At 34.5% G+C, this 16,498-nt stretch overlaps 1 protein-coding gene across 1 annotated transcript in view; it reads right to left on the bottom strand.

Annotated features, from left to right (window-relative positions):
* Nucleotides 1-8,327: 8,327 nt before the first annotated feature.
* Nucleotides 8,328-16,498, bottom strand: part of LOC125504379 — a 13,902-nt gene continuing 5,731 nt past the window's right edge. The window contains exons 2-3 of the mRNA XM_048666250.1: nucleotides 9,011-9,211; nucleotides 8,328-8,680 (exon numbers count right to left, since the gene is read on the bottom strand). Coding sequence (XP_048522207.1) covers nucleotides 8,328-8,680; nucleotides 9,011-9,211 — 554 coding nt within the window. The remainder of the gene's footprint in view (nucleotides 8,681-9,010; nucleotides 9,212-16,498) is intronic.

Raw genomic sequence — 16,498 nt, 5'->3', positions numbered from 1 at the left:
GAGATCGATTTCAGCATTAGCTAACGGAATTTTCAATACGCACATAAAGAAAATTTGAATAAATGACTAGGCGAATATGATTTATGGTAAGAATTCTGGAGATTTGGATGAACTTTTCACACTTGAACCATCCTTTTTTCGTTTATTAAAGAACATGGAGAGATAATTGCAACGGTCAATAAATGACGGTTTAGTGCAGATAAATTTTATATTTTATTTAATTTGGACAAACAGGTTCTGTAAAATCAACTCTAAAGACTTGCACTGTTCTTGCACAATATGTCAAGCTCATACCATTCAAAATTCCTATAATATTTCAACAAACAAATTTTCAAAACTATCTTGTACAGAAAAATGTGAAATATACCTAATTATGAAACCTTTAAAAGTTTTTTAAATCGCCCAATATAGCGCCATTATTATGAACATGGTTTAGTTTTCATGACTATTAGATGAACTGAAGAACCATGGAAAGTAACTGAAAATAAGTGCTTACTATAACAAAATAATCGAAGCAAAACAAATAGCATTAATTTATCTCAAAATGTTCAAAATATGTGGAAAACTGTGCCGATGCTACTCTACTGCACGATTTTCATTTTCTCCCGAATAATCCCATAGCAGAAATTTTCGCCGATAAGAGTAACAGACTGTCTCGATTTTTAACAATATATTTGTTCATAATATCTTGGACAGCTCAAGCTTTGTTTGACTCAAATGAAACAAGCTTTCAGCTTATCAGACTGAAAATTACCAGCCTTTTTGTGATCAAATTGCGAAGAGAGTTGTGCAAAAAATAATGAAACATACTAAACTGATTTTGCGAATTAATTATAGACTTCTTTCATGTTTTCTTTTGGATTACTGTATTAAATTTCTCGGTTTTATTTAATGTTTTCGAATGGAAGGGTGACTACGGAACACTCTACGGTTCTAAATAAGAAAGTGTTTTTGAATTTAATGAATAGTGTTGAAATAATTAGATCTTCAAGAAATCCCTTCAAAATTTAAACGTGTATTTTATGCATTTGTAAAATAGAATGGAAATTAGATAGTCAGAGATAAGAAACGAATAAAAACATTTTGTTTCTCATTTAGTGCTCAAGTCAAGTATTTTTTTTAGGTAATTTGAAGAATATTTAAAATTTGTCGTGTATTGGCGCTACTGGCTTAATCGACTGTTTAAAAGATTTCAACTTTTTAGTTAACACCGTTCTCCTCCAATTTTTGCCAAATTTCATTGGTAAAATTTGTTAATATACTTTTAGCTAGCGTCGTTTTTTGATAAAATCGCCGAAACAGCAGATTGGAACATTTAAAGCTTAATTCATTCGGGGTTTATTGCACATTAATCATCCTTTTTTGGTCATCAAGAACAGATTTCTTATTGCTTTTCATGAATTTTATCTTGATCGTCTAATATCACATTATTTGCTGTGTAATATAGAAATATATTAGCAAGCAATTTTTGGAGATTTCGTGAAATTTTTCATTGCTCTTCCATCCAATCCTCGCCGTTGGTTTAAACTCGCTTAGCATATTTCATATGTCTGCTGATGTAAACGTGGTCATCCGCAAGGAAAATTAGATCCTGTACTTAGCACCTGTCTAATAGTTGAAGTTTACGGGTATTTTCGAAGAAAAATATTTGTACAAATTAGGTCCGCCAACGTTTCATCTCCATTGTGATTGTAATTTTGAATAAACAATGCTTCGAGCCGTTCGTTTGCTCTGACAACAAATCCCCATAAATGTCAAAACCAGATCTTCTTCGATCCATCCTGCAAAGGTCTTCGAGTCGCTCTCGAGCCATCACAAATATGGATGTTTCATTTAGACGAACAAGTGCCCATAAACTTGACCGCAACCATTCCGTTGAAAAAAGAATGCCGAAAACTGCAAAAAGTATGACAAAAGTTTATTCAGTTTCTCCTCAATAATTCGGGCGGTTAATAATTGAAATATGAATCAAAATTAAGGAAGATTAGAAAGCATCAAAATAATATTACGTAAGTGACCAACACGCGCTGGTTTTTTGAATTGTTGGATTTTGTCATGCAAATTATAAATGGTTTCACCTTCATCTGTTTATTAATTTGTTCTAAGTAATATTCAATGTATTCAGGAAACACGGCGCCATAAATCTGCAATGTTTATTTGGCTCTAACGGTGGTCCGACATGCTGCAAATAGAGAAGTGAAGTTGGGACCATAAACAACGATAGGTTTACGACATTGATAGCTAAATTAAGATAATGAAAAATGTGTTAAATCCACTAATGTATGGAAATACAGCCACAGGAAAGGCATAAGTTAGCCAATGGTTTAATTTGACTATCTTAATGCGGTGATTAATAACCAAAAAGGGAATTTAAATTCGAAAAATCTGTGGTATTTGACTTTTAGCTGAATTTTTACAAGATTTATTAATGGAGTTAATGAGAAGCGCGCTGAATATGCGATGGTTGCCTTTTACATATCATGACTTTCAGTTTTGCGAACACTACCAAATAAACTCAAGTTTCAATTTCAAAATTGAAAGGCTTGTTTGATTAGTGTTCGGCAAACACATTTTCTCTGATTAAGCTACAATTCCTCCACGATAAAGAAGTATTGCATATTACTTTTTTTGCTTTGGAAAATAGAGAATAAAATTGACGTATAGGCTTCTTTACTTGTTACTAACCATTTCTATTATTCAGGCCTCAACGCTTATAAGCCAATTTTAGTGGCAAATATGCAGGAGTTTTCTCCTTTACTAGCGCATTGAATTCGTTCACTTTTTTATTACATATTTATTTTTCTTTAAATTTTATGAAATTATTCCAAAACATATATTTTTCACATGCAATTCAAGGTACTATATTTTGGTACTAATTTGCAGTAGATTCAGCCACAAGATTTTGCAAAACTTTTTTAGCAAGAAAATGTATTACTTTTGCTCTTGATCAGTAATTTGTTTCATCGAAAATCATCAAATCACACTGTGATCTATCAGAAAATCATGTATTAAATTGATTAAAGTCACAAATCTCACTGGTAAAATAAAGTAAAAAATTTCCACGTTTTCAACACTGTTTCATTATTTAATTGTTTATTGCAATAAAATCATCAATCATCAAATTGCATCGTTTGCAGCAAAAAAAGAAAATTTATTATTGAAACAATCCTTGGGCGAGAGAAAAATAAGAGACTTAGAATGACAAAAATAAACACTTTTTTCAAAGTAATAACGACATTTTCATTGGATTGATTAACGGAATTAGTTCGGTCAATCTTCAAAGACTTTTTGAGTGTTTTTAGTGAGTTTCTAAGTGAAGATGATTAATTTAGCAAACTTCAAAAATGTACGCATGATGGTGTAAGGTAAATTATGTACAAGCTATTTATCTAGCTGGGAAAGTAATTTGTTTAGTGAAAAAATAGATGAATGAATTCAGGAAACATTTTATATTTCATAAAGGACTACAGTTTTGTAAAACACTTGGAGTGAATCGTTTGTGGCTGTAAAGCACCGGTGATAGTTTTAAATTTTTGGTTATTTAGAATAAAATCTTTAAAAAGTTTCTTAGAATATCATACTAGAATAAACAAACAGATATAACACACTAATGATACAAAAACAATATTTTTCGGTTTCGCTTGATTTTTACTTGTTATAAAAACCCAATGCTCTTCAATGTTATTACAAGTTTGATTTATTTTGTTAAATTCATTTGTGTTTCTTCGGTTTTTTCTGTCATGCTGATGACTTAAGGTTATCACACAGACATTAGTAATAATATGAAATAATTGAATTAATTCATAAATACATGTGGTTCAAATACAAAGAACATCAAACTAACGTTCAGCTAAGAGATAACTTGATAAAACCGAAATGTTCATAGCCAAAACTTTAAATATGAGTAAATTCTATTGACATTAAGTTTATTTTTGGAGTCTGTTATTTTTGGGAGATATCAATGATATTTTCATCCGAAAAACCTGTCTGGATCAAGAGCCAAATGTTGTAAATGAGACAACATTAAGACTAACATGAAAAATTTGTTATTGACTGGTAAACACTGATTCTTTACGAGTTTTCACTGTATTTAATTGAAAATTTCACATACGTTGCCGATACTTTCCGTTTAAAACCCAGTCAAAATAGCATTCGAAAGTGTTTGCTATTTTAGATATTATTAGTTTAATAATTAATTACCAAAATTATTAATTTTGATTGGAAACTGGAAAAGGATTGGATTTTGAACTGGAAAAAAGTGTTGGTTGAACCATCCAGTTGAAATATACAAAGGATAATAGCCAAAAAATAAATTGTTTGTTACAACATTTGCAAACAGCAGATAAATTTTCATTGGAAAAACCACATTCAGTTTTTATCGGAAAATCGCACTAATAATCTTCCAGTTATAAATCTCTTTAATTTAGAGTACATTCAAAGTTTTCGACTAAGTCAGTCCTGAAAACATATTTAAGCTGCACGCTCCATACTCTTGAAGCTTTGTCATATCTTGGCTTTATATTTTTAGATATCAAAACACTATATGAGTTTGCTAAATCAGTTTCATTAGTTTTCTTTGTAAAATTTGCATCTAAGTGGTCGTTTGGAAACTTGCACCTTAAAACACCATCCTTTTGTCCACCACCAAACATTTGTCTGTATAAAACGACTCGATGAAGAGTAGTTTTGAACAGAGAAATTTATACTCGAGAAAAAGTCTTCAAAGTAGAGGAAGCTTGTAATCCAGATAAATCACCAAAAATTTTCGAAATCAGCACTTGAAGCGTTCTTTCTGGTACGTAATGATATCTCGAAAGCGACGGTGCGAAATTACAAAAATACCTATTTTTTTGGCAAAGCTGCACAATTTTATTAAAAGAAACAACCCAGAATTCGATTTTCCATATTGAAGATGACTCGATCTTCAAAAAGATTAACATTTTCCTTTTAAATGCTTCGCTATTTAGAGTCTACTTATTCTTGCATTTTATGGTGCCTTTCACATGCAAGCGATCGTTTATGGTCAAATGGTCCAAACTCCTTTTCCAACAATTAAGCAATTAATTAGCATATTTTTTAAATCAATGTTATTCTTTTCATGAATGCTCTCATTTGTTTATACCATTTTTAGTTCAAGCTTTAAAAAATCGTTCTATTACATTTTCTGGTACGTTGCCTGTTATGCATTTTGCTTAAATCTAAGTAATCTTCGACTTGTAGATTTGAGTTTTCAGATTTGGAACGATTGTTTTCGTCCTCACTGCGAGAATGATTTTGTGATATTCGGAGATTTTGGATTTTTTTTACAGTTCGGTTTTAACAGATACTTAAGACTTAGAATCACTTCAAAGATGTTGCTTGGAAAATTATGTTAATTAAATTTATTCTGAACATCAACAAACATATTCTGAACACACATTTAGGTTCTTTTCCATTTTGTATCTTGTAGCTCAGAACTACCCCTTTTGTTTTTTCTGGTATGATTTTCTAATTGATGCATTAACTCGTTGTTAATGAGAATTTTGCGGCTTCATTTGCCTGAATACGTATATAGGAATTTCCACGTTTTTTGGATAAACTGGATTGATTTATTTTTAAATTTAAAAACCAATTTTGATTGACCAGTTTCTGAGGTTTTTTGAGTCCTGCTAGATTTGGTCGACCTTGCAATTCAAAAATACAGCACATTTGGAACACTTTCTCATTAAAGGAGACTTGAAGTCGGAGCAGAAGGTTTTTTTAATTCGTTCGCATCCTATTTCACCACCTTCTACGTACATTTGATTTTTACTTTATATGTTGTCATTGCTGCCCGATTTGGTTCAGTTCAAACCTTCATAATTCGTCTACTAAACTCCTTTAGCAAGCACAATTCTTTTAAGGGAAATTAGTGAAATGAATGGCTGTTACTCAGACACGTTTTGCCCGAATGCAACTCAATCAATTTGGATGCATCTCATTAGAACGATTGGTCGACTGTTCTAGGAAAAGAAATCAATATCAATCTGTTTCTTTCGTCGGGCTCGTTGTCGGCAGAAGTGCAAATCACTCGAGCCGAGCTGTTTATTGGTGAATTGACAATTACGTTGTCGTGACAAGCTGCTTTGCATGGTCGGTACAGGTGTAGAGATCTCTATCTCGAATCGTTTTCCAAATATCGACTTATCTTGATGTCTGTTTACGCAAAAATCGAAATTCGTGATCACGAGCACGAGTTTTTCTTTTCGCCCCGCCATCTTCGGACGCAAAAAGGCCTTTGAACGAGTCTTGAAATGGTGCGATAACTGTGTCGAGGTTGGACGATCCGATAGGCAGAGGAAAGACAACTTTTATGTGGAATAACAGTTTTCACTTGGTTAGATTCATATCATGCTCAGGATAGATTTTATGTGATAAACATCTGTTTTGCAGCTCTGCCTGCATTAAGCAAAAACTACTAAATCTTAGCAGTGCATCTGAGCACTTCACCGCAAGCACCTACTTACACTACTACAAAAACCACAATTTTCCTTCTGCATATTGCGATACTTAACATTTTAGAGTTCAGCAAAACCACTGTGAAAAATTCATCCAGTATATATTTTTAAGTGATCAAATAAGTTCACTTGATGTTGTAAAGTAGAACGTTTTTATTGATTAGCTGGAAGTCGGAATTCACGTAAAAACAGCCATTACTGCTGAGGATGCACCGAAGTCGGAAATTGATGCCATAAATCATCTTAAGTGGACCGTTATGGACTTTTAATAGTGACCATTTCTATTCGATCCACAGGTGATCAGTTTCGACATTTCAAACCGGTAGAAATGGTTTAAGTCGCACAGCCCTAACCGCTGATGCCCTTCCGGGTAAACTACTGGAAAACATTTTTTCGAGGCCGCCCACATTTCCATCGACAAGTTGCTTCTTCATCAGACGGGTCACGACGCTTCATCTCTGTTTGCTTATGAACTAATAATTTTGTACACCGTTCACCATCTTCAGATAACCCCAACTAAACAAATATTTATTGTTTGTGACATACAAGCACATAACTGTGCACTTAGCACTGCCTGGTTGATTGACGTTTTCGATATCCATCGACTTGGCTTCGTTTACTTCGTAGAAACTGTTCACTTTACTGCTGTTTCAGAACTCTGGCTCATAGTTTTCCTTAAAGCCTTTGGCTTTATTCAGTTTCTATGAACATAAAAGACCATCAGTGATTGAATTTCGCAACTGCAAGGAGGATTTTTGTCCTGAACTAAATTGAGTTGAAGAAGGAAATGAAAGAAGCATTTGAAGGCACTTTACATCCATCTTGTTAGAGAGCTAAGAATTAATATTGGTACATTTTGCAACTCGAAGAAGTTCAGCCGCTGGTGTCCTTTGAACGCTATTTTTGCTTCAAAAACCTGATTTTTCCAAGTGCAACTTCACTATTTCTTTTCCACAATTCAAATTCTTTTGCATGTGTTCTTCATAGTGCTATTGCGAAGAAATTTGAGTGCTGCTCAGTCTTTTTGGAGATGGTATTTTAAAACCCTTTTTCTTCCGTTTATTGTGGGTGTTAGGCCTGCATTTCCCAACTTAATTCTCTTGAAATGTTGAGGTACATGACTCCACCGATCTCTTTGGAGGTCTTCCGGGGGACGACTTGTCCATGGTCTTCCAGCTCCAGCGATTCTTTCCAGCTTTTTTCTGTCATCCTGTCCACGTGGCTCTTCCAGTCTCTTCCACTTTTGCGTGGGAGTAGTTGTTGCCAGGAGTAGTTGTTGGGAACGTCTCTTCTTCTTCTTCTTCGGTCCGTGTTCATCCATTGTCGGATATAGACCTCTTCCAGGTTTTTCCATGTCGGGCGATCTTTCCCTAAGCTCATCCATTGTCCTCCTGCCACCGTTATGACATCGTCTATCCAACTCTTTTCCGGTCTTCCTACACTTCTTGTTGGTCCTCATGATCTCCAAGGTGCCGTTTTCTGGGTCCATCTATCTGGGTCCTGTCTCGCCCCATGTCCGATCCATTACTGGCTTGCTGCTCTTCTCACAACTTCCATCGCCCATCTGTTCAATTCGTATTTTGTCCCTACAGGTGATTCCCAGCATTATTCTCTCTATGGCTCTTTGTGCGACTCTTGCTCAGATATTCTTCGGGTTTTTTCCATAGTTTCCAAGCGGTAGGTGAGAGCCGGTAAAACAAAGCTATCGTATGCTTTTTTCTTTAGTTAGTTGGGAATCTCTTTATCCTTAAATATAAAGTTTACGTTTCCGAATGCCACCCATGCCAAATGGATTCTGCGTTTGATTTACGCAGTCTGGGTTTCGCTACACAGCTTGATTTTATGTCCTAACTAGATGTAGTGTTCTACATTCCCTATGGGAACGTGGTCTATGGTGATGTTACATTCATTTTTGATCATTATTTTGTACTTGTTTAGGAAAATTTTTAAAGCTGTTTTCTTGGATTGCTCGTTTAGCTCATCTACCATGTTGTTCAGTGCCTGAATGTTGCTGTTCATTAAGACTATTTCGTCTGCAAATCTGAGGTGATTGCGGTATACTCCATCCATCTTTAGGCCTTTATTTTTCCATTCGAGCTTCTTAAAAACATATATTTTCTGGTGCTGGGGAAACAGCTTGGGAGAGATGGTATCCCCCTGTCGTACTCCTTTGCCAAGTGATATTCTGTCTGTAAGATCGTCGTCTATTTGTACGTGAAAGGTTGCCTTATCATAGATATTCTGAATTAATTAATTAATTCTCCGTTGTTTTCTCGATGATGTTGCTTTAATTGTTTGAAGATGGTCGCTAGTGCTAAAGCCCTTTCGAAAGTCTGCTTGATCTACCGGTTGGTAGGAGTCCAGTTTCGTAGTCGGTCGATTCTTGATAATTCTAGTGATATTTGAACGATCTCCTTTTTTGTGATATATATATAAATAATCGTTATTTCCTTAAGAAATTTTTTTGTGAACTTGCACTAGTTCGACATTTTTCCATGGTTCCGGGAGTTTTTCCACTCTCAGACATTTGTTACCATTTAACAGCATTCCTATTGTCTCTATTAGTGTTTTTCCACCCAGCTTTAGCATTTCCTGTGTTATTCGATCTTCTTCCGGGCTCTTGCCGTTTTTCATCTGTTGTAGTGTGTATTTAATTTCTGATGGTGATATTTCCAGCATGTCTTCTGACCCTACGTTTATAATTTCTTTAGTTGGTTCATTTGGGCTTGGTATAGCTATAAGCAGAATATTTGAATTTCCCTTCTAATTTTTCATTTATTTTCCTGTTTGCCGCTCTTTTGGTTGGGGAAATCTTAGAACTCTCATGCTTTTATTTTTTTCTATAGTTTCCAGTATTTTGCTTGTTTTGTGTTCTCCTAGGGCTTTCCTTATTTCTTTTTTTGTTGTCTTATTTAGGGTAGTATATTCTGGGGAATCTCTGTCAGTCTTTCTTACGAGCATTTACAAAGCTACAGAGGCAAATTTAATTATCCCTGGCAAAGCTCCAGTTCATCGTTCTTTTGCCCATAATTTCCTTCGGCCTTCATAATTTCGTTCGAAAGTGTTTTTTTCTCAATAATATTAAATATTATTTTGACTTCTACTTTTTTTATAATGCACTATGCATTAGTTACTTGAAAGATACGCTTTTCACTCAATGCACTCTGAGCTAGTTTCATATTCAGAACTTTTCCTCTCGATTTCCTATTTTAACTTTGAAAATGAACTGTTTTTGGACCAATTTTTGTAGGAAAAAGCTAAATTTCCGAAGACAGCGACAAGACGAATATGCACAAAACCGTTCAAATTCCAATAAAACCGACGATTGTGAGCCCAAAAGTTACTTAGCTCGTTTCGTTGGCGAAAAAAACACATTTTTGTTTTTTGCACCAATTTGGTACGACAAAGTCAAACTTCCGAAGAGAAGCATGTGACAAGATGAATATGCATTTTTGTGGATCATCTTGTTTCATTTACTGTCGATTCGAACCTCTCTTTAAAAGCATAATTACTTACAATTAAGTTGCAAATTGCCAAAACATTTTTAGTGTTTTAAACACACTTTATGTAATAATTTTTTTTTGCAGTTTCGATTTTTTAAAGCTTAGATGTAAATGGAATTTGTCACTTGCACGCAATAGCACCATCTAGCTTCAACGGCATGTAACTGGAGATAAATTTGAAAAATTAAAAATGTGATTTACATGCCCCTAAAGTTTGCTTATTTTACTTTTAAACACTATTTAAATAGTATAATTGGTTCTACTTCATCGAGCTTCTTTTGCTTATACTGTTTCTTAGCTTTCGGCCATTCAGTATCTTCCAAAATTTGTGTAAAATTGTTTCAAAGGGCATCAGTTCTCCAAAAATTGAGCCTCTCTAGCGCATTTTCTCTCTAAAACTTTGCCATTTGAGGACCAATTTAAAAAAAAACCAAAAACCCCTTCTACTGCTTTAATTGTCCTTAATTGGCTTACCAGCGACATTCGACATCGCTGCTAATTATATATAGATGTTAAACGCAAAAAAATGAAAGTTTTTATACAAAAAAAAGCAGTTTTTAGTTGCAACTTTGCAACGAATGAAAATCTTCAGTTGGCAAATTTAAGTTTCATTTGCACTTAATTCACCTCTCTTCCACAACTCAAGCTGAGAACAGTGCAATTTGTTGACAGAATGTAATATTTGCGAAAAATCAGCAAATTAAATGGAATTAAAACGTTAAACAGTGTCTGAGAATAACAAAAAATTACAAGAAAACCTGAACTGCTTCCAGGTGTTTTTCACATCGCTTTACGATTAGCAAACAAATCAAACATGCAAAAAGCTGCCCTTTAACAATGAATAATTAATAAAATGATGAAAAGAATGGCGTTCCTGCCACTTACCTAATGATCAAGTTTGCAAGTCATCGTTGCAACATTGTGTACATTGTGTGATTTCCTCATCATCTAAACCATCCACCTGCATGGAAAAATAATTAATCAAAATACGAAAGACGGTGGTACGAAAGAATCGGCCGAAGCCTGACTGGAAAAGCGCAATACCTTAATTAATTAAACGCATGGGAAAAAATTAAAATATTTAAAGAACATCGAAACTGAGCGAAAAAAATTGTCGTGGTCCTGTTAAAATGCCATGGCAAAGTCCGCACTCAAAAATCAATTAAAATAAAAGTCACATGCCTAAATGGCCGCGGCCGGTTGCTTACTTGTGCTAAATAGCTTTTTAGGCGCACGTGGAGGAGTTTTGGTACTGCCTGCTTCCCCAACAGCACCGTCTTCCAAGCAATCAATCAAACAATGTGTGTTAAATTTTTGGAAAATATCTCTCAATCTCTTCTAATAACTGCTCAAAAATTCCACACCATATCAGCAAAAGGACTCGAATCGAACCAAACCGAGCAAACCTATATGCAGCTGAGTAAAATATTTTCTAAATCAATATTAGCGATTTATTATGCTCGTTGTTAAAACTCTCCAATCGGAACAGTTGACTTTATGGTTCCAGGTTCCTCTTAAAGTCGTTCATGTCCGCCGCACCATTTACAGGTTCCTATCTCTTCTATGGTTTGCTTAGAACCCGTGTGTGGTCCGTCTGAGAAAAAAATACGACCGATCCTTAAAAACCTAAACAGCGTTTCAGTTGTGTCCAAATGTCGAAATGGCGATTATGCCCTGTAGGTTGCCACATAAGCTCGAACCAATAAAAACTTAAGCGGTACCAGGTTTTTACATACTGTCGGATTTGTTAAGGTTTATCAATGTATATGGCTTTAACTTGGCACTGCTTTCGTATGTAGTAGTGTTTGCTTCCAATTGAAACGCGGGAAACACCGAAGAAGAAAGTACGTTATTCGTTGATTTAGTTAATCATTTTCAAGCTATTTTGAGTAGCTTTTTCATTGCAAGTTTGACCGCAAATTATGAGTTTATTTTAACCAAAGCTTCTTCAAAAATACTCCTTTTCAAGCCAATATTTTGTTTCTATTCAATTTTTTCAACTATAACATGCACGCTTTAAATGCCTAAGAGCGTCTACAATGAGCTTTAAAAACCCATCAGGAGTCGGTTGACTTCAACCTCATCCCAATAATGATTCTTTTGCAGAAAGCAAAAATGTGTTCAAACAGTGGTGATGGAACGACCTTTTATTGACCAAGACCAAATCGCTGCAAAAATGGGTGAGAAACGGCCTGTAGATGTCGGAAGTACAGAGCTGGTGCCAAAGGAAGTATTCAAGTAGCGATGAAAGCGCCATAATTTTAAAATATTATCTAAATATGGGAAAGCGAGCAATACTCGTGCCAGCAGGAATTTGCTACCCACAAAGTGGTTTATAGAAGTATTTCATTGAAAGACTGTCTCTGTACTTCAGGAATCTTAATGGTGAATTATGATTTTTAATTGTTGTTATCGACATTAAACCTCTTCAAGCAATTTTTAACTTATTAAGCGTTCGTCATTTGAAAAAGATTGTKTCTGAAATCGCAGCTTCAAAGGATGTTGTCGAAATTGCAAAAATRAAATGCATGTTCAGTTGTGTTGTTTAACGGAAGCGGATTTACGCGTAAAAACCATAAATGARATTAAGAATACATAGTTATTGTAAAAATATATAACCTACTTATTGCAGAGATTAGKAGTTGCGAGAATACGAAAAATTTTAAACCGGCATTTMGAARAAACGCRCAACTCGRTATTTGCCGCGATTCAAACGTAATTTTCAGSRGTTTTAGATTKAAGTGTTGGCTATAGAGTGTGTAAAATCCAAGTTTCTAGTTGCTCTACATCCAGCTTTAGAAATTTTTCTYTTTGAGCCCGCGCTTGCGTAAAAACGAAATCGTTTAGACTAACATCTAGAAAGGTCTTAAAAATCAGCATCTGCGGAGAAATTATTGAAATTTTAGCTGTTTTTAGATCCAAGTCTTTTCTATGAAGTTTGTGGGTTTCACAATGCCACTGGCTCCATATCTCGAATTAGAAAATTTTATCGTTAGGCAAAAGTTGAATGGAAACGCAAAATTTTGGGGCAATATTTGCTATAAATACAAATATATCTGATGCTATTTAAATGAAATTTTAGGCGTTTTTAGATGCAAATATTTTCTGTAGAGCGTGCCAACTTCAAGTTACTACTCGTTCTCGATAGGGAATAAGAATTTTGAAACTCAGAAGCCGCAGTTGCACGAAAACGAAACATTTTAGTCACGTTTACAAAGGTGTCAAAAATCAGTAAAAAAAGTAAATATTGAACCAAATTTTTTGAGTTTTTAGGCGAAAATATGTTCTATGGAGTGTATAAATTTCACATTGCTACTTCCTCTATATCGAGAATTACAAATGTTTATTTGTGAGGCCGAAATTGCCTGAGTACGTCACATTTTAAACCAACATTTAGAAAAATCTCAAAAATCAGCGTTTGACGCTATCTAAAAGACATTTTCAGAATTTTTATACAGCTATGTTTTGTCATGTATAATAATTGTAAACATGTTACTACTCCATTCTCGTTCTCGTTCTCCATCGTCAGTTAGAAATTAGCTAGTTAGCAAACTCAAAATTTTAGACAAACATTTACAACGATCCCAAAAATGTTCTGGGATTTCAACGAAATTCTCGGAATTTATATATGCAAATGTTTTCTATATACTGTGTGAGTTTCACATTGCTCCTTCCTCTAGATCGAGAGTTATAAATTTTTATGTTTGGGCCCGCAATTGCGTAAAAACGAAATCGTTTAAGCCAACATTTAGAAAGGTCCTAAAAATCAGCATCTGCGGGTATGTTATTGATATGTTTTGTATCCAAGTGTTTTTAGGTCCAAGTGTTTTCTATGGATTTCGTAAGTGTCAGAATGCCACTCGCTCCAGATCGCCAATTAGAAAATGTTGTCTGTTAGGCAAAAATTTTAGACCAACATTTGGAAAAATCACAAAAATCAGCGTCTAATGCTATTTAAATAAAATTTGCAGATGTTTTAGATGAAAATGTGTTCTATGGAGCGTGTAAGAAAAGCGCGTTAGAAAATGCTTAACTGAGAAGCCGCAGCTGCGAGAAAAATGTTAGGCAAACTTTTACAACGATCCCAAATATCAGCATCTTCTGGGATTTCAGCAATCCTCAGCAGTTTTAGACTCAAATGTTTTCTATCGAGTGTGTAAGTTTCACAATTATACTTCCTCTAGACCGGGAGTTAGAAATTTGCATCTGCGAGGCTCCAATTGCGTGAATACGAAAATTTTTAAACCGACATTTACAAAGAGTGCACAACTCAGTACTAACTCTGCTTATAGCTTCCACACATGCATCGGAAATATTTTTTGCTCAATAGAGTCCCTATTAAAAAATCAACATTTTCCTCTACATTTTTATTTCACAAATTAATATAATTTTTGTCTTTTCTCTTCAAGGCTCTTGAACTCAAGGGAACTGAGACTGCTTTGGTCACACGAACTAAATACATTTCTAAAGCATTTAACTTTAATCTCAATTTTCCTTTTTCACATTTTATAAGGCAATTACACACAAAACTTATAACACTTATTTCATCAAATTTGTAAATCGTTTAAAAATGGAAGGCTTTCAATACTAGCTAACGTTATGGTCTATAAAGATTCTGCGATTCTTGATGAGAGAGATTCTGATCTATAAAGATTCTGAGAAATCAAGAAGAGAAAATGGTTTGACTTGAAAATTGTGCTTAGATGGAGATATTTGAGTTCAAGTATAGGAAACATTCTGATCTATAAAGATTTTGAGGGCCAATGGAGTTTAGCAAAATGTAAGAAGGGAAATGGTTTACAAAAACAACTGCTTCCAAGCTGAAGATTACTTCAGAGTGCTTGCTTCGCTCTAATCTTAAACAATTTACACTGTTATTATTTGCAAAACATTATGAAACGAATATGCGACTTTTTCAGCCGCTGAATATATTAAGATGTTCTCTCCTTTCTAAAGAAGCCGTTCGGTTTATATCGGTAATGAAATGTTGTAATGCGGCAATAAAACCGTTTTTGCCCAATTGTTTAATTGGGAAAAAACCGACTAATTAGATGTTATTTAAATTGGACGATAGAGCCGAATGTAATTAGAGGGCAGCTAATTGGCTGTCGATCTTTCTCAACTGAAATTTTCTCATGTCTTGGTGTTGAATCAAGTGTATGTACTGTCGGCGATGGTCAATAAGAACCGACCAGAAAAAAAATATCCGCCTAGCATGGCTATTATTGGCAACATTGGTGCGCTAATTAATTTAAATTAATTTACTTTGTAACCGATCTACAGGGCACTTGAGCTTCTGAGTTTGAAGAATAAATTCCTCAGAATATCTGCGTTTTTCGGTCATAGAATGAACACGTTTTCATACACGTACTTACACAACTTTAGTTTTCGTTCTGTTGCATTCTCAGCCAAGTTTATCAAATAGTGCTTTGAGAAAAAGATTAGGCCAACTTTCAATCATCTTGTAAATACTTCAAATGAATATTTGCTGGTAATTAAATTGGATTCTTCACGTGTAGCAAGCAGTTTAAAAGGCGTTGTTTCGATTTTTCCAGGTTTCGTTTAGAGAATGTTAACTGATATTAAATACCGGAAAAGTTCAGCTCATCTTTAATTAATGTCCGGCAAGTGAAACCATAATATAATTTATATAGAGCTCGGTCGAATCGCCTTGACATTTAAAAATGGCAATTAATACAGAAAGCACGTCAAGAAACGTATTGAAACCGCGATCAAAATTGATAAATCAAAGCGGATTGTGGGAGGACAATGAATTTTAATGTTCCATTAATTGACGCAGCCTAATAGACTGTGAGACAATCTTCTATGCAGTAATTTAACGTTCTTTTATCGCAGCTTGTTCAATCTGATGCGCAACCAGGAAAAGCAACCGACGTTCAAGCATGCTGATGTTAGACATATTTATATTTTTCTTTATCAATAATGTTCGACTATTTCAATCAACTTATACATTTCCGTCTCGATCTCCTGACCTATAGCCGTGTGAGACAGGTTGCCTGTGACGATCACATCTTGGAACTTGATTTCAGGCGATTTTAGATGGTTTTCCTAGAATAGTGTTGAGTCATTTGCGGATGAATATTTATCAAGCTGCTTAGTTTCCTGAAGCTTAAATTTGTGTATAAAAGTGTCGGCATTTGACCAAAGAATATCGCGAACATTTATTAGCGCAATTTATGGAAGAACCACCATATGGAAGGTGGACCCGAGCGTCAAGTTTGGAATGTTAAATCAAGAAACTTTTATTCAATTTGATATTTGAATCTGCTGGGGCATTTTGAAAGTGATCAAATTAAGCTTAGATCGTTAAATATGACACGAAAATAAGGTTTTTTGTTCGACTTCTGAAACCTGGATAAATCTTGAACGGTTGATTTCACTGGAAAATCAGTTTAACACTATTTTTTTATTAATTAATAGACTCCGAACAAACTCCGATTTTAGAGTATTTTAAAGAAAATATAATTAATTAGTTCTGATTATAAAAAATCGTGCTCT

Source organism: Dendroctonus ponderosae, unplaced genomic scaffold (assembly GCF_020466585.1).
Source record: "Dendroctonus ponderosae isolate FM_Combo_2020 unplaced genomic scaffold, Dpon_F_20191213v2 Dpon_F_20191213_43, whole genome shotgun sequence".
Classification (NCBI taxonomy): Eukaryota; Metazoa; Arthropoda; class Insecta; order Coleoptera; family Curculionidae; genus Dendroctonus; species Dendroctonus ponderosae.
Note: the sequence above shows the minus strand (reverse complement) of the source record. Positions and strands in the feature narration are given on the sequence as shown.